The sequence below is a fragment of the Hippoglossus stenolepis genome, chromosome 6, assembly GCF_022539355.2.
Source record: "Hippoglossus stenolepis isolate QCI-W04-F060 chromosome 6, HSTE1.2, whole genome shotgun sequence".
Taxonomy (NCBI): Eukaryota; Metazoa; Chordata; class Actinopteri; order Pleuronectiformes; family Pleuronectidae; genus Hippoglossus; species Hippoglossus stenolepis.
Genome location: NC_061488.1, coordinates 26,338,240 through 26,364,815, shown reverse-complemented (window position 1 = coordinate 26,364,815; position 26,576 = coordinate 26,338,240). Strand labels below are relative to the sequence as shown.

Below are 26,576 nucleotides of genomic sequence, written 5' to 3'. Positions count from 1 at the left end.
CAGGCACCACTGAAGCAGAGCAGACTCACATGTGAAGGTGCATCATGCAGGTAATTATGCGTAGGCTAGAGTTTTCTACACTTCAGTTAGACAATACAAGAGCCTAATCCACACCACTCATAAAAACATGAAAATCAGCCAAGCAAATTGCAAATAGTGTCCACATGTGTTTAGAAATATGTCAGTAAATGACTACATGGTAAAGCGCTGTAATCAAGCAGCCTAGAAATCTGAAAATGTATTCATGTCTGGCAGCCAGACTCTACTTTTGTTCTTTGAGCAAAAACACTAGAATTCATCACTGATGCTTCATATAATATTTTTTCCCATTTAACAGGTGTGTTGAAGATAAGGAACCAGGTTACTCCAAGATAGACAGCAGCTAGACAGATGAGAAATCTTCTGATGTGGTTTGCCACAGCAGCCCTGTGTCTTTTATTGACAGAAATGAATGGCAAGTGGGTTAAGGGAAATAAGGGCAGTCTTTTCCAAGCGACCGCAGTGGATAAACGAATTGCCAAAGGACCTGGTGACACCATCCGTACTGCAGCTTACCTAAAGACACTCTGTGAAAAACCCTGCTGTCTAAGACCTAGCAGAAATTTCTCTCATGCAGGGCCACCGTTGCTCTGAGGATTGCCCAGTTACTGTGGATGTTCAATCCCCAAGGATGAAACCACTCCTGAAGGCAACAGTTGCCTTCTCCTCCCGGGGGAGATGTTTGCCAGGCTGTGAAGGAACTGAAAAGAAGGCCAGTCCGGTGGTTGATGCATGCAAGTCTGAGAATCGACACTAAACTGCCCTGGAGGATATCTGGAGTCTTGCCAAGAATCTCCAGAAAAGGTCATCGAATCTGGTTGCAGGATGAAGCTCAACAAAAGATGTGCTTTGAAAACGACATTGTTTCATACAAGAAAGCTGCATAGACTCATTCCACAATGATTTTAAGTCTCCAACAAATTCCTATGGAACAACAACATACAGAGACAACTGTGTTCTTGCATAGAAGGTCCTCATGCAGCCTTCCAAAGGAGTGATGCTATGGTCAAAGAAGACACTCAACATTTTATAAAAGGTAGGAATGACATCATCTCACTTTGACAAAGTGATAATGTCATGATCCAAGTAAAGAGTTTCATGAAAGTCATCCATACTTATACATGTGGAGTTAGCAGAGAAACCCATTGAAGGGGCATCACCACTTCCTGTTGCATCGTATGTAATATGACTACACCACAGCATCTCGTGACCTACTTTCCTGCAAGGTTTCAGACTGATCTTGTCAGATGTATTGGGAGATCTAACAAAGGCTCCGTGATGATTTTCATTCAACAGATACTCTATGGTACTTCTGCAATCACTTCTGCAAGGACATTTTGCAAAGTCAAGTCTGGAAGACTCTATTGCAGAAGTACTATAGAATTGTCACCGGGACAACATCCCACTGAAAAGATCGACTGCCCATTCTCCATCGATGTCTCATTACATCATGATCAATGCCAAGGACCTCTGCAAAACAGATGTGCTATTGCATTATAAATAAGGAACAATACATTTATAATATAAATTACTGATGATAATAATTTGTTATTTATATTGTTCCAAAACATCATGTTTGGCAAATGCACACATCTGGCCTACTTGTATGTAGTTCGGCCCTAAAGACTTGATGAGGCTCTTCTGAGCACTGTACTCTTCTGCAGTCCTTGCACTGGGAAGAATATTCCAAAGCACTTAAAACTCTGCATGTCTTGATGGAAAGAGGGACCTTGAGATGGATGATGAACAAATGTCAGGTAATACGTTGAGTATATAAATAAAAGTATTCATAGATCTTTGTCAGTGTACAGCCACAGCAAAATACAATATGTTAAAATATATATAATAAACCCAAGTTATGGATCAGGGGCACAGGTCTCTCTGGGTTTCACCCATGGTCTCACTTCTGCTATGGGTAGATTACCCATAGTAAGGATTTATGAAATTGATTTAGGTTATTCACTGTTGTAAACACTTTCAATCATTATTTAGCTTTTATAAACCAGTATTAACACTGCTTTTCATACATTGCTGTGGGCTCTACCTATTTTGCAAGATTGATTCACAGCTTACTTAATACTTTAGCTAAATTTTCTCCAGCCAAAACTATCAAAATGGAGCCTTATTGAAATATGCTCAATATATTTGTACCACTACACGATCACCAGAGAACATCACTTTAGTACCCACTGTGTATACACAAACCAAAACTACATGTCATTTCAATACCTGTATTAATAACAGTATACAAATAAAAGTTTTGCTGAAACGATATGCCGATAATGAAGTTTAAACCAGCAACCTGCTCATACAACTCTGATGAAGCTGACAGGTAACAGGTCACTGCAGTAACTTTTATCTAATTTTATAACTGTTATTCATTATCGACCTGTCAATAAATATAATTAATGTCATAAAGGCTAAACATTTTAGATACCTTATATCTTAATGCTTAACAGAGTCTTACATACCGGTAGGTTATCTCATCAAATGCAGACCTGTCCAGGACATATTCTGTGTCACAGTGAAAGACAGCCTGGAGTACATGTCCGTGGAATTGAGCACAGCATAGAATGGATAAATGATGTTCATAATATGTACGACTTTGAACATTGTACTAATGTACTAATACTCAAATGTCTCTCTAAAAGTATTTTTTTTAAATGTATTGATGTTAAATACACTGGTGGATGTGGTCTTCTATGAAATAGTATCCTACAAGTCTTTGACTGTGAAATTTGAATGTTTTCTCTTGTAGCTGGATGTAGGAACCACACCCTTGATGAGCCACTTCCAAGAGATTATTGATCGGGCACCACTTGATCTCACTGGTGAAGTGAACACGTACTACGCACCAAATTTCGTTCCGTGTTTGGCAAAACATTTCCTCCCACATGCCATCCTGTGGTCTGACTGATGCTAGGTTAGTTTAAATAAAAGTTGTAAACTACTGCTGTGATTTGAAGGAATAGTCTAAATGGCCTTTAGGTGATCTAGGACGTCATGACAGGACCAGCGATCAGCACCGAGGGCACTCAATGAGGCTCAGAAGTCAAAACACAGGTAAAACCTTGCATTCTATTTTTTCTGTCTTCTATATATGATATATATCAGATATATGATATGATTTTATATATATACACACAGTAACACTCAAAACAACCCATTTTCCCATTTACTTAAATGAGGAAGCGTGTACAAACATATATATATACAATATATACACACACACAAATTTTACACACACGCTGTGTATGTATTGTGTTAGTCTGAAAAATGTAATAGATTTACATTTAATTGTTCAGAACTACACCCAAGATAATCGACACAGGCATCGCGAGAAGAGTCAGTGGGACCTACAAGGCCATATATGCTGCAAAAGGAGACGATTTTCAAGACTGGACGATTGGTCCAAATATACTGATAAATGCATGATGCCCTTCTTGCTTGAAATATGCTGACACGGAAAGGTCAAGAAAGAAGGTAAGAATTACTGTCAATAAGCAATCTATTAAGAAACAAGGTTCCCACTTTATCCTAAGATACTTAAGACAATATTCTTGACCAAAGAGGTAATATTACAAATGTGTCATTGAGTGTATATGCCTGACATACAATATTTATATTTTTAAGTTCTTTCGAGTTGAAATGGAGAAATGGAGAAAGAGAAGTGTACGTTTCCCCACTGGTGACTGGCCTGCCTTTAGGAGGACAGAAAGGAAAGGTATTTCTTTATTTGCTTTTAGTGACGGTGCAGACTTTCTTTTCAAATATCTTTAGAATTTCCTTTTTTCCCTGATAGCTGTAGCATGATTTATAACTCTCAATCTTTTACAATTTGTTAATGTTTGATTAACGTTTTTGATACTTTGGATTTTGTTTTTGATAATTGGATTTACATTAAGTGTGTTTCACTTTAAACAGAAATCCAAAGAACCACCCACAACATTGCCAGATGAACAACCTGAAGTCCCCACCACAACACAGGTTGTTTCTTCCTTTTTTTGGGCTCTGTTTTTAGCTTACTTTATAACGGTGACCTTCTGACAATGTGGTGAGAGTCAGTATTTTGTGCTGCTGGAACATTTGGTTATTGGGGCTAAGTTTAATTTTCCTTGATTTTACATATAGCCTATTGGCAATTGGGAGCTGCAAAATTATTTAAATTGTTATTCTTATTATTAGTAGAAGTTGTTGTTGTAGTGGTATTGTTGTTATTAAGCTCACTTACCTTAATTCTGTTTAAGTAGGCTTCTAACTCTGAAGGGGGACAACTTGTGGAGAAGCCAACCACAGAAAGGAGTCCCCCAGGGATACTACCACATACTTACCTCATGCAAAGAAATAATACCTCAAAAAATGACCTCTTATTGTCTTTTCCTAAACTATTTTCCCTGACCTTGATGAAAATGTTTCTGATCATGGCTGCCACATAGATAATCTTTAGTCACTTTAACCTAGGAACTTACTTAACCTTGACCTGCTGCAAACTGACTCCTAATCCAAAGATTATACTGTATAAGCATAGCGGTGCAACCTCTGGGTGTACTTTTAACAATGTAATAGATGGCGCCACGGTGTTGATATCGTGCCATTTTATATTTAAAACAAGCAAGTTCAGACCTAAGAACCTAGCAAAATCAAGAGTTATGTCCCTGTGGTATCAAGAATACAATGTTTGGTAATCTACTGAAAATGTCAATGCGATAGCACACATCTTGCCTTTGGTCGTTTCCCTAAAAAGATTCTGATGAGGTATTCATTCATAAAAGTGTAGAACATCAGGCTGTCATTTAGCAGATAATTTTATCCAAAGCAACTTACAATGCACCTGACATCTATGAGGGGTACACTTTGGGTTCATCCTGCTCCATGACATCGCATTTGGGATCCAAAACCACCGACTCACTGCCTGCGGATAACCACTACAATTTTACTCAGCCAGATTAATAGTCTTTCAAGTTTAGTAACAGTAGTTGTCTTATTTGTCTGTAAAATTGGCAAATTGGCATGTAGATGTGTTCTTGGGGGCTTGATGTCACACACCTCAGTTCAAAGGAGGCTGTGTACATAGGGTTACATCAACTTCTGTTTCATGAGTTTCTCACACATGTAGCTTCTAAAAATGTGGATTAATTTGGTAAAATAAAATACCTTGGGCCCTAATGCATCCTTTTCAAATGTTTTATATGTTTGGCCTTCACGCAACCTTGAAAGATGGACAAAAGGACACAGTAGTAAATTATGTGTTTGTACCCACACTGTGTTTTAGGGGGATTCTGCTGTGCCGGGAACACACAAAGTAACATCCCAGGAGCCAACATCATCATCTCTGCAGGGGGATCCTGAGGAAATGGAAGTAGTGACTGAGAACATGGAGCATCAGGTATCCAATTAAAGAATGCAGAGGAGTTCCATACCCAAACTCCACAAGAAGAGGTAAAGTGTACAACTATTATTCCCACAAAACACAAATAATTTCCAAAATCTAATATATGGACGAAGAAACACGGTTTCCATCAAAAAAGAGATAGAAAAATCCAACATATTGAATTTCATGTTTTACCAAATATGTATTGTGTTTTGCTTACCTCTCTAACTTTCAGCTCACCACATTGTGGAAAAAGAAGGACACAGAGGTTGTGCTTTCTGTGCTCCCCTCCCAGATAAAAGGCAACAGCCTTATTATCCACTGCTGAGAGTGGGCTGATAAAGCAGGTATTTTTAGCTTCATTTTTACAGGCTGAACTAAAAAGAAATCTGTTCAAATGTAGGTAAATGTATCTCTACTGTATGTGTTCAAGGAATTATATCTATCTTTTAAGCTGCTCTACATATCTTTTTATATTTGATTTGTGGAAATTACAAATTGTGTTTCACAATAATTCCTCTGATGGTAGTTGGCTGCCTTACATATTGGAGGGCAAATCAGCTGCAGATTGGGAAAACATCTACATTCTCAAATCACTACAAGGTTGGCAGGTGTGATCCCGGTTTAAAGAGAGAGCAGGTTGCCCGTCAAAGTTTAGCCAAGGTAATCTGAATGCTAAGTGTGTGTGTGTGTGTGTGTGTGCAGGAGCTGGAATTTTAGGTACTACAAATTTAATAGAGGCAAGAATTAATAGAAACTTTTGTGTATTATTTGTGAATAGTGAAATGCATCATTTTATATCACTGTAAATATGTCAAAATAATGATTTAATAATGATTCATAATGAAACTAAAATAAATATTTTGGCATTTCACAGGTGAACTTCTTGAGAACTTCCAGGGCATTGTGTCATCAGAATAATAAATGTACACTGGAATTTTTGGTTAGTATGAATTTACTTATAATCCTGCAGATTGGTATTATTATAAAGGCTCTATTAAATATTTGCTAATTGAATTCATTTAAAAATGTTAGTACATAAATGCAAGTCAACAAGACTGTTTATTCAGGATCCTGTACCCAGGTCTCCAACGAGAAGACGACTCCAAACTTGCTGCCGAAGAACTATATGATACTGGATTAACTATCAGGAACACATATATATATATATATATATATATATATAGACTAAGGTTGTCTAATAGGTTAGAGGTGATATACTTGATTATAAATTGAAAAGAGGAGGCATGGATTTTAAAAATAGAATTATTTTGAATTTAAAATGTAAATTAACAAAAATTAGCATTACTGATCTCATTACAATTTTCCTTTTATCTTGCAAAACTCTTCTCAGCTTTTGACTGCAAATATCTTTCATAAATACAGTGAGTATCTGAAAATGAGTGAGATGAGCCTGAAAAATTGAGTGGGTTGTATAAAAATGAAAGGAGGAGTACTGACTTCATCCAACAGCAGCAGGATAGCAGTAGCTGTGGGTCATTGTCACATGGAAAAGTGATTTTGGATATAATTTACACTAAATGGCATTGTTTTTCTTAAGTGGGTTAGCTCACACTTGTCTTCATTATATCCAGTCATTACACAGTTTTCTGTATAATAACTGTTGGTAGAACAAACATGTAATAAATGTGAATAGGACACATTCTTAGTTTACCTTAAGAAAACTGCATTTTGCAATCATTTATACATCATTATGATTTGAAAATGCTTGTGTTGGTTTAGATGGCTAGTAGTGATGCAGTGCATTTCCAGCTGTTCCAGTCATACATTTGGGATATCAAGAAATGAATGGCTACTGAGAGATAAAAATGGCTCAGATATTGAAAGCACTAGTTTGTAGAAGAGTATTTTGTCTGTGGTTTGAATTTATTGACACCATATAAGTTTCAGAGGGAAAGTGGGATAGTAACTGTAGAGCAAAGTGAGGCTCAGCAGCTAATACACCTCCTAGACATAGCATTCAGAGCTTGCGAGTGTAGCTTTGGATTAAGGATAGTCTAAAATTTAGGTTATGGGCCATGCTGTCTATAGGCCTGTGACGGGCAAAGGTGAATAAAGCTATTTATTAGATCTATGTTTACTACAAATAATGCAAAATACTGCCCTAGAACTTATTTGTATTTATACTTACTTACAAAACAAGGGGTGGAGGCTTTGTATGATAATTACTGCATGTAAGAATAAATCTACATGTTGGTGTTTAATTATTATAGTTTCAGGCTTATATTTTAGTGTTTGATTTATATAATAATTGCTATATGTGTTCGCTGGCAAAACCTCCTGGATCTGTATCTACTGACAAAACTGGGTGAGTATTTTTAACTCTTGTTTTTTTTATTGTTTTGATTTGATGCTTTTTGAAGACTAATACAGTGCCAAACAAGTTGCTGTTAGAATGGTTGGAAAATGAAGGATAAAACTGATATTAAGACTGAATGTCACTTAGTTACATTGCCTTAAAACATGGTGTAGCATTTATAGTAGTATTTTCAGTGTTGTGGAATAGAAATTTAAGTTGAAAATTCACATTAATTGAAAATACATACAGAGTATTTACACCTGATCATCCAAGATATGTTTTCTACATGCTTTGCCAATTATTATGTAGATTAGCATTAGTAACTTTGATTGTACAATGTAATGGGGAAGGCTGTGGCTGAGGGGTAGAGCTGTCGGGCCTCCAACCTGAAGGTCGGCCAGTCTTCCCATCTCTGGGCGCCAAGTGTCCTTGGGCAAGATGCTGAACTCCCGACTGCCCTCAGAACACAAAGTGCTATAATAGATGCACTGCATGAATGTGTGTGTGAATGGGAATGGGGTGAATGTAAACTGTACTAAAAAGAGCTTCGAGGGCTTATGACTAGAAAAGGCCGGTATAAATACAAAAACCATAATGGCTGGGGAAAATGAACATCTTGATTTCATTGCCCTATGTTTCAGTTTTTATAATGTAATCATTCGCTACTGGTCTGTGGTAACTCCTTCTGTGTCTCAACAAGGCATACTTGCAGTGTCCATACAATTCCAACAGTACTTATTCCCTCTAGGTCATCTAACTGTGTGAAAAATTCCACTAAAATGCAGAGAACACTTAAAATCATATTTGAGATTTCCATACTGGTTACCACAGATTCAGTGTGATATGTGAAGGATGGTCTCATGAATAGTGCCTGAATATGGATAACAAGGACCTGAACTATATGTGAAAGCTGAGTTGCTGTATAGCGCTTAAATCCGGAATCTCTTCAACTGCTCTTATCCTTTGTGGTGTGAGGAATTTCGCTTCTACCCTGCCAGCCCAGCTGCAACTCCTCTTCATCTCCTCCCAGCACACTACCCTACCTGGCCTGATCAGGCGGTCTGATACGGGCACCGCAGGCCCCGGTAGGAACGCCCTGGCTCCGTTTCCTTCACCTCCCACTGCAGACTCCCACCTACCACTCACCTCCTGTCACCTGCAGGTTCTCTGACGACTCCACATTGTCGGCCTCATCACTGACGCAGGATTTACAGAGAATACAGAGGACTGACGAGACTTTCCCTTGTGCACAGTATTCTTATACACTGTATATATTTGTTTATTTTCAGTTTATTCTAACCTATCTATATTTTCTATATTGCTATTTGTTTCTTTTATATTTCAACTTGATGTCTTTTGCTGCTGTAATACTGTAAATTTCACTGTGGACTAATAAAGGAATTTGTATCAGATCGTAGATGTTACCTTCTGTAGGTCGCTCACCTTCTGTTCAAAGTTTAATTGTATTTTAGCTCCCATTTATTAGCATATTTTGTGTATTTTGTAGTAAAGCATGTGTTTGTAAGGTGCAATATGAATAAAGTTTATTGTAATTGTTTTTGTTTATTATTTACTCCTGCAGTGTGAAATGCAATGGTAAATATATTTGTATGTGATTAAAAAAATATATATCTACAGTACTAAATAAGTGGTTTAATTTCTCCTCATTGTTCTTTTGCATTTTATTTATTCTGTCCCTGGAAGCTCCCTGGTGCAGACCACTTCACTGGGTAACAAGTTCAACTAGTGCAATCAAAGCCACAAATGTAAAGCTGACACTCCACCTCATATCCTGAACGTGGTATTTGGAAATGCATTTTGAGAGTACATCAAATAAATATGGAGGAAGGTAAGATACTTGAAAATGATATTCATTAACAATTAAATAATTAATTAAAAATCCCTTTCACAGTTTAAAGTGGATTAATTTTGAAAAAATTGAGTCTAGTCTTTCCTGATATAAATGCCTATGACACCCAGAGGTGATCACTGTCATGTTGAAGTGAATGAGTCTGTGAAAACAGGAGAGGTTTCTTCCTAATTCTAATCTGAAATTGTATAATAGAGATACCACTTGACAGGAATCCACTGGAAAAGACTATTCATCCAAATATTACTTACATTATGAATACATTGCCACTTTCTACAGATTTGCCTTTAATTTTCTCAGTTATTCAAAGTTGCAAAAATACACGAAAAATTTATTTCAGCATAGTCAGAGTATTACTACGAACAGGAATCCACCAGTCACCATAATCTCTCAAGGAACATTTTAATCAGCGCCCAAATATTACTACATTATGAATATAATGGGGCATTTTCAGACTTGTCCTCGCACTCTCTTCAGCTATTCTGCAGTAAAAGCCATGACAATTTATGAAGATAAATGGTTATCAAATGAGAGACTAAAAACATTGTTGTGTTTTGTACTTTAGGCGTACTCCAACTGGTTCATATCAGCTTTATCGTATAAGGCACGAGTAGACGCGCAACAAAAACCTAAGGGCGGTCATACATGACGGCCACTTTACTGCAGTCCACTGATCGGGGTGATTTATAGCGTCACCTCTATGTTCCGCTGATCAGCTTCCGTAACATCTTACCATGCATATTGTTTCAGGAATACGCCCAGGTTAACTTGTGACAGTCACAATTTAACTGTAAATCCTTGGAATTATCGTTCACACTTCACACATTTGACACAGCTGCGCCCTCAGGCGCCACACCACACATCATGAAACTGGCTACATCCTTGCGCACATACAGCAGAATACAACAGTTTGAGGGCTTACTAATAGTGCGCTGTTCTCGTGTGGTTTGATATCATGGTTGGTATGAAGGAAGTATACAAACATGAGTAATGAGGCCTGTAAGAGCTTAGTCAGAAAGTAGTCAATATGTCATGGTTTGCTGGTTTGGTGAAGGCCTTATTGTGTGTAGATGCAAACACAGATGGTACATCTATACACTATCTTCATACCTAAGTTCAAACTGCCACACTACAAGCCACTGTAGACCCATTTCTATGTCCAAATAACCTCTATGGTTCACAAAGTGAATAGCTACACTCCTTTGAAGATTTGTTTGTGTCTCTGTTTCATTCTGCTTTCCTCATCAGACACATAGTGGGAATTCCAACATACAAACATTATATAATTAAATTGTAATTGTGCTACATGGCCCAGAGATTTAGTTATTCTCAGCTTAATGTTCACTAATTAATATATTATACATCATAAACATTTGACTTTAATACAAATGCTCACATCTCTATCCTAGATAGGATCGATTATTGTAGATATTAGATATTGCAGATTTGATAAACAACAGGCATAAATTAGCACAGGGTAATATTCAGATTAGCAATAAAGCCTAGCTAGTAATATGGGTATATATAGTGTAAATGGACTGCAAACATTAGTGGGAAATCAGTGACTTGAGGCATAATGCTCTATCCATTTGGTTTATCCTCAAGACCGATATATACAAGAGGAGATGTGGAAAATTATAATTATGTAAGTGTAGTTATATGGATACACTGTAAGAATCTAGGAGGAAAACTGTTGTGCTGCTAATGTTAAGGGTTGAATAACCGGCACTGATATCCTTGATTTCGAGGAATAACACACGCAGCTGTCATCGGTGTTTACTTGAAACTGGCATCTTACTTGACAGTACCTCCAGTTATATCATAATAAAGCATAGACTTCCAGTATATGCTACATAATAACAGAAAACCCACAAAACAAAACAAATATGACTTCCTATAAACCCATATCATTATCATAAGTGACAAATGACAATTACTAGTTTGAATGATTCATTTCAGTTCTAGCATACTTTTTATTCTGCTGTAAACTCAACATACACACACACACACACACACACACACACACACACACACACACACATACACACATACACACACACACCACACACACACACACACACACACACACACACTTTATAAAGACGTTTAGAATTATTTTACAAATAATAATAATAATAAACGAAATAATCACAAAGCTTGTGCCTTCTAGCCAGGTGCTAAACAACTAATGCCGGGAATACTTTTCATGCCACAGCGAGAGGCACACCTGCCATTTAGCGATCTTTTCCGTTTTTCTTAGGAATTACCTTTTCAAAATAAAGTATAACATTTCTCTGTTCAAACTGATTTTAAAATAATAAATGTATCAAAACCAATAGGCATTACTAGGTCATTTTACACAAGCAGTAGGCTCTGTTCCTTCAAACAGGTGGAAGGGGGAACATGCTCGAGTTACTGACATTTTCACATTCATTTGCACTGAATGTCCTCTCTAGTTTTGGGCACTGTACTGTTTTAAAAGAGACATCTATGTTTCAAACATAAGATTTTTAGGTGAAACATAGAATCGAACTGTTTAAGGTGATAACTTCAAAACAAAGGGTGGTGTAGGAGACGCGACAAGTTCTATATTCCCAAATACTGTAGTCGGTGCAGTGACATCTAGAGACGGCGAGTTGTGTACTTCAGGCTGCAAGCAGTGGTTTTATTTCTGTACTTACAAAGATAATGTGCTAGAAACTCCAGTGATTATACCTGATTCTAGAGCACATCTACCTGGTGAACAACAGTTTACTGGTTCTCTGCAGGTTTATCTCTTTGTTGAGGAGAGAAATATGTTGGAATTAAAAATGGAAAACCTCTGTAGATGTGAAGAGACTTCAGAGGTCTTAAGCCACTTTCATAGACATGCACTAAACCTAGATATCTCCTGACAGTTCCAGAGAGGCTGTATGGGGTGAGAAATGCAAAACTAGAGTGACGGCTCCAGAGCAACCTCAACTAATGAATATCAAATGTAGAACACGCTGCTGTCTCACTCTGCTGCTTTTCATCATATCATCACAGCAGTTTCTCTTCCAGGCTGTGTTTTCTGAAATATTAAATAACAAATAATCAAATTACCTTCATCAACCAAGTATTGTCACTACACAGAACCTATATACAGTCAGAATATACACTGTGAAAAAGAGAGAACAAACATACCTTCATGAAGAGGATATATATCTTATTTTTCCTGTAACAGAAACAAAACCAATGAATAGGTCTTAATCAATCTAAGCACCATGACTTGATGGAGGTCTTATCATCCATGACAACATTTTCTTCACCACACACACACTGTACCTGGAAAGATATCCTTCCATCATAAAAACAAGGCTTTTAATTGCAACCACCGAAAGATCTAAAAACCACTGCAACATGATTGCAACTGTTGTAAGTTATTTAAACTGCCATTTCACATTCAAAGGTCAGCCGGGCTGTTCCTGGTTGCACCAGCTGAAGGTTTAGTGATCTGGCATCTGAACGACAGGGACATTTTCACAGGGACCATGTAGAGGCACCATGATTCACTGGTAAGTGGTAAGAAACCAGGTAATGCCCATGTCTGTGAGACTTTACTTATCAGGTGTGTGTGGGTTGACAAGACGCACGCGGTCTGGCCAGAAAATGTTCCAACGCCTGCAGTGTCAGAGGATGAGAGTCTGTTTGTGCTGTTCTGTACAACACAAATATACAGTTACTTAGTGTACATCATATTAGATTATATAGCAAAGTGGTATTTGACACTGCATCTGTCTGATTTCAAAGGTAAACAACATTTGATCATTGAGGTTTTGAAATACAAACATTCTCTTGTTCAAATTCTCTCTTTTATGGAGGGTGTGAATATGAAATGTAGAGCAGCACAACACTAAACTTACAAACAGACTCTATAACCATGAATATTGACAGAATTCTGTCTTTCTATGTTACATTTCAAAGATACAGAAACCATTTACATTCTTTATCTCATCACACCTGGATCACTGCACTGTCTCTTTAGACTATATTCATTATTTGTTTTCATATTTTTGCATGCCTAAATACATTTATCAAATAATCCTCCATGGAGGAAATTCATAGTCGAGGCAGCGTAGGAAAGAAAAAGTAAAATGGGTAAGAATAAATATATGAAACAAATGTGAAAATTGAAATAATACTATATATATATTAAAACAGTTTTTCAAAACTGTCCAATTGTTAATTTTGTCAGACTGCTGCCTGTAGCTATTCTTTTTGAGAAAGTTATTACTATTATTATCACAGTTGTACAGGAAGATGGGATTTGATTTGTTTTCCAACCCAAACAATCATCTGATAGATGGAAGCAAGATTTGTCTGTCCATCTTACTTTGTTCACTGTCCACAGCCAAAAGCTCCTACTATTGCTCTTGATGAACTTTTCAAATGGATACAGACATCTGTGAATCTAACCCATGATGAGACATGTCCACCACTCTGACTGAAACAATGTAAGAGTTTCTAGATAGAGGTGCTGGCTACATCTTGCCTCTGTTGACGGCTCCTACATATGACTAAAGACATATTCAGAGTTTGCCTATCCGCCAGTTCACTGGGGTCAGCTGTGGTCCCTAAATGAGCAATGAACATATGCAAATACATGACAGACCCACATGGACGCTCATGCAGTCCAATTGTGTAACTTCAGAATTAGCCCTCTTGTTAGTGAGTCCCTCCTCAGCCAGTCTCCACAATATACTGTCACTTCTGTATTGTTTGTGTGCTGACACTGTGTGGAGATCTTTTTACAAACAGCCTATGGGTAGAGTGAAGTTAGAGGGTCTCTAGTCTGATCCCACTATTTATCAGTAGGATGATACTGACTTCATATGCAGTCGCTCTACAAATTAAACTTAATTTATTTTGTTACTGTTGAAGACAAATTGCTGAGTGATTCTATGACTTTTGTTTCCATGACGGCTATCAGATAATCAAATATCCTTTTCAGTCCAATGCGGGTGAAATTAAAACCATTAAATCATCAAATGAATTGGCAGTGACTTTTACCCGCTGACAATTCATATACATAGATGCCGGGGGAAGCTAATTAAATGAACAGTTTGGTAAACAATAACAATTTGCATATCATCTTAATGTTTCACAAATTGACTGATGGCCTAAATAACCTGCCTGTCTTCTTCAAAGCTTTTACAGTTTTGAAAATCTGAATCTTTAAGTCAGCATTAGAAAACGTGACTCTGTGTTTGATGTATCATTCTGGTTGATATCTGCTTGTGTTTCTGGTGTATCCACAGTGGTTCTGTTTGCAGTTCTATACAGTAGAATCTCTCTCAGAGGTTCACAAAAGTGAATCCGCTGTTGCCAGCACTAAGTGTATATCTTCAGACCAGAATCTGTCGTATACAGGATCAGTATGCAGGAAACTATTCTAACAGACTAACACAGTGACACTGTAAAAATATCATCAGAACAGCTCTTGGGGCTCCATCTCAGCTCTCACTTACTGATTTTAAAGGACTCACATTTTACACTCTGGATTTGACTGAGGTATTTGTAATGCAAGATGATGACCGGAGGCTGACTGGTACTGGCTGGGTGGGGGCTGAGAGAAGAGCCAGATTCCATGATGACATCATACGGAGAGGAAGCATTGCAACGCAACGCTTCAATAACACATTTCTTAGAATGGACTGAGTGAAAAGTCTGAAGTGACTGTTTTCATACTTTGAGGGTTCCTACTGACCCTCAAGTAACTATGACAGAAAAGACTAGAAAATGATTTGTACAATATGGGCCCTTTAAACCTACAGTAAATACTTCACAAAGTAGAAATCTACCTGACTCACAGGTCGTAGGTAAACACTTTTAAGTCCAGTGAAGATCTATGAAGGTGCTGTTCACATAGGAAAATAATGAAGGCCCTTGAACCCCAAAAAGTGTAGTTTTAACACGATTCCTGTTGAAAAGAAACTATTTAATCTCATGAAATGTTTCTGCTGAATAAAGACAAATTCATCTGAGGGAGAAGGCAGGTTATAACGTAACATCGAATACGCGCTGCACTTGTACCTTTTACTAATGGCAACAGAAGAAGCCAAAACATAAAAAACACTTCATTTCATTCTTCTCGCCCAGGATCTTACCAGATGGACAAAGAGGATATATCTATTCCCCTCTGATACTCAGCTGGATGATGAAGTCAGCGTATTCACAGAAGACTTTGACCAAACATATTCAGGAAAAGATAGGGCAAAATGTTTTCATCTTAGTTAACTTGTTGAGAAGGATATAGCTACACAATTGAGAGAGAAGAGGAGAGGAGAGAGAGGAGAGAGGAGAGGGAGAGGAGAGGAGAGGAGAGGAGAGGAGGTTTCAGAATTCGTTTATTGCATTACTGAAACAACCCTTTTCAAATCATTCACCAAATACAAACTAAGGAAAAGATCAATAAAATACGCTCTCTAATCAAAGAAAATTTAATTAGATTAATCAGCCTCTTTCACAAGAAACCTGACTGCCTGATGACCCTTGTCCCCAGGTGTCTACAGGTGATCTCTGCATCTGAAGAAGCTGCTTTCTCACATGTTCTTTTATCTGTGAAATGTGCAGCAACTGACACTCAGAGCTGCAGGAGTTCTCGCAGCCTCAGATGCATGGGCTTTAATGGTTCTGAGCCGCTGAGAGTCCTGTGTCAGGCTGTCAACCAGCCACCGCACTTTCAGTCTCATTCACAGCATCAGGGCTGCTGCTTGTCTCGGCCACATTAAAACGTCTGTAACCCAGATCTCCACACTTTACAGCCCCATCTCAATGTTTTAAACCCGCTGGAAAAATGTCCCAAGCCTGCGGAGACGACTGGACACTAAAACGACCAAATGTTTTTTCTTTCCATTTTCCAAAATATATTTTTGACATTTGAGTTAGTATTAAGATCTTTGTAAGTTCGTTAAATGTAAGATGGATGTGTATGGGTCCATTTTATGTTGTACTTTACATTATTTTATTAGAAACCATTCCAATGAACGTCCCAGACTCAACACTGGTTTGATTGTTTCTGGAGTGAGATTATTGTAGGTAGTAACAGTATCCAGCCCAAATACTCATCCTAAAATGAAAAGCTGAGTAGTCTGCATCTGTTAAGGTGGAGCTACACTAGTGCTGCCCATAGTCAGGATTCTTCGGGGCAGCCCACTCATTAAGGTTTTTGTATTTATTGTTTCTTTGATTTACAACTGCTAGGAAATGTGACTGAAAGTGCAGCCTGTCAGAATTCTGCTGACGCTGATCAATTAAGCAGATGGAAAAATGAATAAAAAGAAGAAGTGCTGTCACCGACAAAGATGTCAAAAGTTTTCTTTGTGATAAGAGCTGACAGCAGTGCGAATGTGCTGTAAACAAAATCATGTGATCTCCGCAGAGGGATTAATACGTCACATTCTGCCTCTGCCTGCTGCACCCCCCCTCACTTGAATCCCACAAGGAATTTGTGATTGTTGTGAACTTGTCTGAGCGGAGAATCTCCTGCTGCGTTGTGCATGTGTGAAAGGAAAACTGCAGAGAAATTCAGGTCCCCAATTCTCCGGAGATCCTCCGCAGGACATGTCTACAAAACAGCTAATAAGTGACAGAGAGAGGAAAGAGGAGCAGAACTGTAGGTGACGAGGAGCAGTGTGACGCAACTTTACCAACAAAGATGCAGCCTCCAAATGTTTACTTCTCAAATTCATGTTGAACGGCAGGTTGGCAGTTTCCTTGAGCTGAAGTCACCATCACTGAGATCCGGCTGGAGATGATTTTTAAATCCAAAAAGAGGGAGACATCTGGAAACAAAGAGGACTCAGCTGTACAAACTGCACAGAACAGCAGGGACCTGGCAACATTACTGCTGCTAATCTAATAAAGTCTGTCTTTCTTTAATTTTCGGTGAGTGGTAACATTAATATCCAAGTGCTAAAAAATAGGTAAACTGGACTTGGTTGAGTTTCTTGAAGACGTTTCACGTTTCATCCAAGAGCCTTCTTCAGTTCTAACTGTCTGCTGGTCCACCCCAAAGACAAAACACCCAACGTGGTACATGCAGTTGAATGTAGTGAGGAATGCTCAGACCTGTACATTGGGGAAACTAAACAACCTCTTCATTAACGCATGGCACAGCACAGGAGAGCTGGTGACTCAGGTCAGGACTCAGCAGTCTGCCTACATCTAAAGGACAATGGACGTTCATTTGAAGACAACAAAGTCCACATTTTGGCCAGGAAAGACAGATGCTTTGAAAGAGGAGTGAAGGAAGCCATCTACGTCAAACTCGAAAAAACATCTCTGAAGAGAGGAGGAGGGTTAAGACACAACCTTTCAGCTACATACAACAGAGTCCTGACTTCCATCCCCAGGAAGTTTCACTGCAATTCACACGTTAGGACACAACTCCCAGTGAAACCAACAGCAGGGTTGGTTTGATATGTGAGCAGATGTTGTATTTCTGACATGATAACTGATCACATGATGAGTGCAGGAAGTGGACGAGTGATTTTACCAAGAGTTTTCACCAAACTTCTGACGTGTTCAGAGGTGGGGGTGTGTTCACGTATACTCAGACTCCACCCTTCTTCATCTATATCTGAAAGTGAGAGTTGAACACAACTCAAACACAGACCATGTTCACAGCAGTTGTCTGACATTGAAACTTCCATGATAACACCAGTACACAGCAAACAGATAGCTGATCTCTAATTCTCAGGTGGCTGTTGAAACCTGCAGCTCTCTTGTCTTTAATAAAACAGTTTTTCACCACAGAAACATGAGACGTTCAGGGTTTGAACCCTCAAGGTTGAAAGCACTTATTGGAAGTCGCTTTGGATTAAAAGCGTCAATTAAATGAAATGTAATGAGACGTTTAAGGGAGACATCATAGAAGACCACACACTATCTGTTGCACTGTTTCAGTTCCAGCAAACATATGGGGCCGATTTATCAGCGACATCTTAACAATCTAATTTTCTCTTATTAAACTCAGATAAAACAGAGGTTCTAATACTTGGCCCTAAACACCTTAGAGATACATTATCTAACGATATAGCTGCGCTAGACGACATTGCCCTTGCTTCCAATGAAACAGTCAGGAACTTGGGAGTGATCTTCGATCCTGATTTATCCTTTAATTCTCACTTAAAACAAATTTCTAGGACCGCCTTTTTCACTTGCGTAATATCTCCAAAATCAGACATGTCCTTTCTCAAAGGATGCAGAAAAACTAGTCCACGCCTTTGTTACATCCAGACTTGATTATTGTAATTCCTTATTATCAGGCTCCAGCAGTAAGTCGTTAAAGACTCTGCAGCTTGTCCAAATGCTGCAGCACGTGTCCTGACAAGAACCAAGAAAAGAGACCACATTTCTCCAGTATTAGCTTCGCTACACTGGCTTCCGGTTAAATCTAGAATAGAATTTAAAATTCTCCTCCTCACCTTCAAGGCCCTTAACAATATGGCACCATTATATCTTAAAGAGCTGTTAGTACCTTATCAACCCACTAGAGCACTGCGCTCCCAGAATTCAGGCTTACTTGTCGTCCCTAAAGTCTCTGAAAGTAGAGTAGGAGCCAGAGCTTTCAGCTATCAAGCTCCTCTCCTGTGAAATCATCTCCCACTTTCAGTTCGGGAGGCAGACACCATCTGTACGCTTAAGAGTAGCTTAAAACCTTCCTTTACGATAAAGCTTATAGTTAGAGCCGGTCCAGGCTTGTCTTAGACCTGCTCTTAGTTATGCTGCTATAGGTCTAGAAGGTCGGGGGACACAAACACGGAGCTTCTCTTCCCAGCTTCTCCTTCCTCTTCTCAATCGTTATCACATCAAAGGAATTCATATCCCATCAATACATGTTACTGACTTGACTTCTCCCGGAGTCCCTTTGCCTTATCGTCCGCAGATCCAGGGCCGCGGCCAGGCCATCATGGATTAGGATCTGTGGATCACGTATCAGAGGTCGTAATGGTGGATCCAGTATGGCGGATTCTGCATCGTGATAATAAAGGCAGATCCTTTATCGTGTTGGCATCAGATACTGGTAGTGGACCACGACCGAGGTGGCAGCTGATGGAGGTCTAATGGCGGCAGTGGACAATGACTGTGGACTATAGTGGCATCCGATCTTGATGGTGGATCATGATCATGGTGGCTGCTGACCATGGACTATGATTGCAGCAGGACTGCTCGATATATAGTATTTCTCCTCAGACACTTGACCATGAATGACATTAATCCACCAATTCACTGACCTTCAGTTATACTTCAAAATGTTTACCCCAATCAATGCTGCTAAAACCTTTATCTTGATGTTCTCCTTTACACTTGACATCCATTGCACTTCTGTCCGTCCTGGGAGAGGGATCCTCACATGTGGCTCTCTGAGGTTTCTACGTTCTTTTTTCCCTGTTAAAAGGTTTTTTAAGTAGTTTTTCCTTACTCTTGTTGAGGGTTAAGGGCAGAGGATGTCACACCTTGTTAAAGCCCTATGAGACAAATTGTGATTTGTGAATATGGGCTATACAAATAAAATTTGATTGATTGATTGATCTACTGGTTCACTCCTGCTCTTTATTATACAACATTCAGAGGTGATATAGAAATTCAGTCTGCTTACCGTCGTTAATAAGATAAGACCTTCTGCAGGTTCCGTCTATAGGCAGTTATTTTCACTTCACAGCGAAGGGAAGGTGTTACTTCCTGGATCAGTAAGATTTCGGCAAGTTGGAAACATATTCACAGATTCGAATTTCCTTGGGATCATTAAGTCACGAGCGAAACTCTCTTTTTAATCACACACCACTTTTTCCCCCAGTAAGGTGGACAAACAGGCTACACGCTTACTTTAGTCCATACGAGCTGTCCTCCGAGCTGGACACACACAGAAATAATGTGGCCCTGCATACAGCCGGGACGAGGGTGCAGTGACTGTCTGCAAAAGTGCAACACCGAAAGAGATGTTCCAAAATAATAGTGTGTTTCACCAAAATCACATCACACATCCAGGTCTCCTGTTTGTTGTACTACAATACTTATGTAATGGTGGATTCTAAATAGAAGCTAGAATTAATATTTTCTTTTATTTATTTCCTTTTGTCGTCTAATAATGTGGTCTCAGTATACAGCCGTAAGACGAGTGCGCAGGGACCGTCTGCAAAGTGCAACAACGAAAAGAGATGTTACAAAACTATTCGATGACTTCACTCTAATTCTGTATTCTCACCAAAATCACATCACACATCCATGGTCTCCTGTTTGTTGTACTAAAATACGTGGATTCTAAATAGAAGCTAGAATTAATATTTTATTATCTTTATTTCCTTCATTTATTTATGTCATGATTGATAAAAGATCACAGCTTGACAGGGAAATTCATAAGGGCCCAGGAGACAGGGGGGGATGTGGGGAGATTATTTAGTTACACCAGTGGTAGTCTTCTGCCTCTCTGTCATGACTGCAGTAAAGTGAGCCGTCATGTGTGAAGCCAGCCTCCCCTTGAATTTTTGTCATTTCCAGTGGATTCCTGTTCGTACAGTCTCTGACTATGCTGAGATACATTTTCGTGTATTTTCACTGCAGAATAACTGAGAAAATTAAAAGGGCAAGTCTGTGAAAATGGACCAATGTATTCATAATGTAACCATATTTGGAAGCTGATTAAAAATATTCCTTGAGAGGTTATGAGTCATTTCAGTGGATTCTTGTTCGTGGTGTCTCAGACTATGCTGAGATTAATTTTTGTGTATTTTTACTGCAGAATAAATGAGAAAATTCAAGGGCAAATCTGTGAAAGTGGCCCAATGTATTCATAATGTAGTCATATTTGGAAGCTGATTAAAAAGATTCCTTGAGAGGTTGTGAGTGCCCACTCACATGCCCAGCTGATAGTTAATGTCTGCTTTGTAATTTGTGCTTATCCTTGTTGTGTTGTCCAGTGCTTTTGAAGCGAAAAAACGAAAATCGGCAAACAGACTTTTTTCGCTTTGAAGGCCTATTAAAAGAAGATATTAGCATATTTGGGTGGTGTTTTGATGCATTGTGCCTTCACCATGCAGGTCATTCTCCTCCACTCCTCTGTACCAGCGAGGGGCAGTGACACGAGTGGTGCCATCCACTCTGCGCGCAGCTCTGGGCCAGCTGAAGCATGAAGTCCCTATAGGGACGCCATGTCACGACAGCTCAGATACAGCAGCATTGATGTAAGTATGAAGATGGCAGCAAAATCCAGCATGTTATAAAATACTACAACGGGCCGCTTCTGATGCAAGCACCTGCTTGAGGGAGAGAGATAGATTAATTAATTGATGCTTTTGAAACCTTCATGCCAATAAAGCACCTTTGAATTAAATAATAATAATAACCTTTCCACGGAGAATGGCGAGCCATTTGGCTGCCATCTGTCCCCGACCTTGTTTTAATATTGTAGTATGTCACTGTCACTGGCTTTCTATTGCTTTCCTTGGAGATGGTACTGCGTGCTCAGGATCGTGACATTTCTCCTGGGCTTGCACTGATATACAGTTAGCGTGATTTTGTAATGTTTCAGCAAACTTTTTTCTGTCACAGAAAAAGTTTAAGTGAAGGGAGAGCAGAGTCGACATTGGAAAACAATGTCGCTATTTCACTTCGAAGTTTCAGTTTGTAGCCATACATTTAACAGCGTCCACTACCTATCACCATTGGGTAATGGTGGACGCCATTAGGTGATATACTGACGTGCCACATGGTAGCTTGCCCCTGTGGAAAGTGGATAAAAGCAACGCTGTTAATGAATTGTGCACAAAACAAGCAGCTTGATTAGTTTCTCCAAATGCTACCTGTGGATTCGGATGACGCTTCCAGAGTCTAGATTCATACATAGCTTTAGGATGATTCACCCTATTTCTTGTCTTGTGATTGTGAGTGAAATGGTAGGTCTAGTGAAGAATATAACCACATCTGCTTAGCTGGACTGGTGATTATTGTCTGGTAGATTTGACATGCTGTCTAAGATTTTTAACCTTGTAGTTATTTTGGTACATGTAAATAAATGTGGAGGATGTTTTTTCTGGAGATTCAGGTTCATTCCTGTTTGTCATACTTATATGATTTTGTTTCTTTGATTTGTGTGTAATATATCTCTTAGAATAATATATCAAATTACACATGAGCTACAGTCCTAAACATGCTCACTGCATCATGTTTTTTTTTCTCCTGTTTTTTGAAATATTTAATGTTTACTTATTTATTTTGTTTTCAGATTCTGCACTTTTACCACCTTTGGAAAGGAAAGTGTTAAAGGACAATACATTCACACAATATAAAAAGTATTTACTTTTGATCTTACTTTTAATAATACTATAGCATTACCAGTCATTATGTTTGTAAATAGTTTATATTTCACTGACACAACATCCTTTACTGCTTCAAAACATTTGGTCATGCAAATGCTTTATTGCCTTATTTAATTTCAAAGGCACGACGCCTGGAAGAAATAGTATCAACTATCGATACATTTTCTGAACCCGGTGCAAATATAAAGGACTACAGTGTGCACAGTCCAGCTGGTTTTTGGAAAAATGTCTACAAGGTATTGGAGGTTTCCAATACACTTGTTAATCGCGTGAAGCTCCGTACGGCAGTACTTGATCACCAGAAGGTAATTCTTCTTTCATTTTTACTTCTATTTAAAAAAGATACTTTTTTTGGCCCAAGTGAATGCAACACTTTTTTAATTTATTGATAGAAATTTTGATTAACAAATTTTTGTAATGAAGTACCTAATACATGTTAACAATAACTGTGATGTGTTATATATGTCATTTTTTATAGAATTATTTTGTATTACATTCTATAGCGCACATCCTCTTTGGTACGTATTGTTACATTTCATCGAAAGTAAAAAAGGCACAGTTATTACTGTTGTGTTTAGTGGTGCTTTTTAAAAAATAGGTCTATCCAGTGATGTTTTACAGAGAACTTTGTAACACGCAAACTGAATCATGTTGGCAGGTCTATTACGTAATTAGTGTATGATTGATATGCACTTAAATTGATTGAGAGATAAGAACTGTAAGATGATGAAACCTTGTGGTCTTTTAATTAATGATCCCACCCCATCTGTCTTTCCAGGATGTGGTGGAGAAAGACCTAGATGATGACATTCCCACTGATGTTGCATCATTGGTGACACAGGAGAGTGATGACAGACATTCGCTGCAGTCCACCTGTACAAAGGTAATTTCATCTATTTTTGTAAATAACGTGCAATGTTAACCTTACATAGTGGCAGTCCGGGAATGAGCCCCAGCACACGGGTGTCTTGCCCATACAATTAATGGATTCAATAGTAAAATGTTCAGCCAATGGAAGAAAGCACAGAAAATACTATTACCATGTCTAAATACTGATTGGATGGGTAGTCTACATCCAGCCTCCAAAGTTGCACACTGTGCACCCACTCTTCTCGTAGTGACCCATGTTCAGGCACCACTGAAGCAGAGCAGACTCACATGTACAGTGCATCACAGGTAATTATGCGCAGTCAGAGTTTTCTCACACCTGCCAGAGTCGTCACAAGAGCCAATCCACACCACCATAAAAACATGAAAATCAGCCAAGCAACTGCAAATAGTGTCCATATGCTTTCTAGGAAATATGCCTGCAAATGACTACATGGTAGCGCTGTAATCAAGGCCTAGAAATTCAAATGTATTCATGCCTGGCAGCCAGACCTACTTTGTTCTTTTGAGCAAAAACACCTAGAATTCGATCACTGATGCTTGCTATAATATTTTTTCCCATTTAACAGGTTAGTGACAAGGAACCAGGTTACTCCACAGACAGCAGCGAGACAGAGGAGAAATTCTTCTGATGTGGTTTGCCACAGCAGCCCCACAGTCTTTTGTATTGACAGAAATGGAATGGCAAGTGGTTAAGGGAAATGAAGGGCAGTCTTTTCCAAGGACTGCAGTGGACAAACGTAATTGCCAAAGGACTAGGGACAATTCATCCGTACTGAGCCAGTTTCAAAGACACTCTGTGAAAACCCTGTTGTCTAAGACCCAGCAGAAATTTTCAAGGAGTGTGGCCACTGTTGTTTTGAGATCATTCTGCAGTTATCAGGATGTTCAACTCAAGGATGAAACTACCCTGAAGGTAACAGTTGTTTTCTTCTCCGGGGGAGATGTTTGCCATATAATGTGAAGGAACTGAAAGAAGGCCAGTCCGGGTGCTGATGCACGCAAGTCTGCTGATAGTTCTTGATACCAAACCAGCCTGAGTGTATATCTGAGTTCTTGCTAAGAATTCCAGAAAAGGTCATCGAATCTGGTTGCAGGGATGAAGCTCCAAATAAAAGGACGTTTGAAAACGATATTGTCAAGCCAAAGAAAGCTGCATAGACCTCATTCCAATGAGATTTTAAGTTCCAACAAATCTTTGCGGAACAACAACATAGAGACAACTGTGGTTTTACAGAAGGTCCCTTACAGCCTAAAGGAGTGATGCTATGGTCAAAGAAGACACTAACATTTTATAGATAGGAATGACATTACTCTACTTTGATGCAAAGTAGATAAATGTCATGTGATCCATAAAGAAACTTCTGCAAAGTCATCCATACTATGGAAGTGAGTTAGTGGTGAGAAACCCATTGGAAGGGGGCATTCACTTCCTGTTGCATCATGCAACATGTGACCACACCACAGAAAGATCCAGACCTACTTCCTGCGTGTGTTGCTCTACAGACCGATCTTGTCAGGATGCATGGGGGAGATCTGAGTGTCTGTGATGATTGTCTGTGATATTTGCGGTACTTCTGGGTAATCAGCTTCTGTATGATTGGTGTCAAGTCTGGAAGATTTATTGCAGAAGTACTATAGAATTGTCACTGACATCCCACTGAAAAGATCGACCTGCCCATTCCTTCATCGGCGTTCCAGTCACACTATGAACAATGCCAAGGACCCTTGCAAAACAGTATGTGTTATTGTATTATAAATAAGGAACAATATGAGAAGATAAATTACTGATGATAATAACTGTTATTTATACTGTCCAAACACTACAAGCTGGCAATGCACACATTTGGCCTACTTGCATGTAGTTCAAGTCTGAAGACTTTGGATGAGGTTCTTCTGAGTGCGACTGTACTCTTCTGCAGTCCTTGCACTGGGAAGAATATTCCAAAGCACTTTCAAAACCTGCATGTCTTGATGGAAAAAAGAGGGACCTTGGAGATGGATGACGAACAAATCGTCAGGTAATATTGAGTATATAATAAAAGTATCCATAGATCTTTGTCAGTGTACAAGCTCACAGCAAAAACACAATATGTTAAAATATATAACAAACCCGGGTTATGGGATCAGTACAGGTCTCCCTCTGCTTCAATTCTATGGTACCACTTCACAGGCAGATTACCCATAGTAAGGATTTTATGAAATTCGATTTAGGTTATTCACTGTTGTAAACACTTTCAATCATTATTTAGCTTTTATAAACTAGTATTAACACCGTTTTCATACATTGCTGTGGGCCCATCATTTCGCAACATTTTGGATTCACAGCCTACTTAACATTACTTTTACTAAATTTTCTGTCAAAACTATCAAAATGGAGCCTTATTGAAATATGTCAAACATATTTGTACCACTACATGATCACCAGAGAACATCACTTTAGTACCTACTGTGCATAACAAACTGCAACCACATGTCATTTCAACACCTGTATTAATAATGGTATGCCAAATAAAAGTTTTTGCTGAAACGGATATGCCGACAATGGTTTAATCTCAGCAACCCGTTAACAATAACCTGATGAAGCTGACAGGTAACAGGTCACTGCAATCCCTTTTATCTAATTTTGTATAGCTGCTTATTCATTATTTAATTGTCAACAACATAATTAATGTCATAGTTGTCAAACATTTTTAGATACCTTATATCTTTTACCGTTTAACAGAGTCTACATTATTGCAAGCATAT

The 26,576-nt window shown here is 38.7% G+C and overlaps 1 protein-coding gene across 9 annotated transcripts in view; it reads right to left on the bottom strand.

Annotated features, from left to right (window-relative positions):
- Window positions 1-26,576, bottom strand: part of LOC118110834 (tumor necrosis factor receptor superfamily member 14) — a 69,602-nt gene that overhangs the window by 27,718 nt on the left and 15,308 nt on the right. For 3 of the 9 annotated variants that reach the window (XR_007032790.1, XR_007032791.1, XM_047340322.1), the window contains exons 1-3: window positions 20,225-20,324; window positions 18,119-18,202; window positions 17,271-17,405 (exon numbers count right to left, since the gene is read on the bottom strand). The exons of 1 other annotated variant lie outside the window; for it this stretch is intronic. Coding sequence is in view for 3 of the 8 variants with exons in the window: in XM_047340322.1 (XP_047196278.1) it covers window positions 17,271-17,312 (42 nt within the window). In the remaining 5 variants the exon portion in view is untranslated. Of the gene's footprint in view, window positions 1-17,270; window positions 17,406-18,118; window positions 18,203-20,224; window positions 20,325-26,576 lie in introns of those variants that run through there. 5 more of the 9 variants (XM_047340324.1, XM_047340327.1, XM_047340328.1 and 2 more) reach the window with 5 other exon arrangements.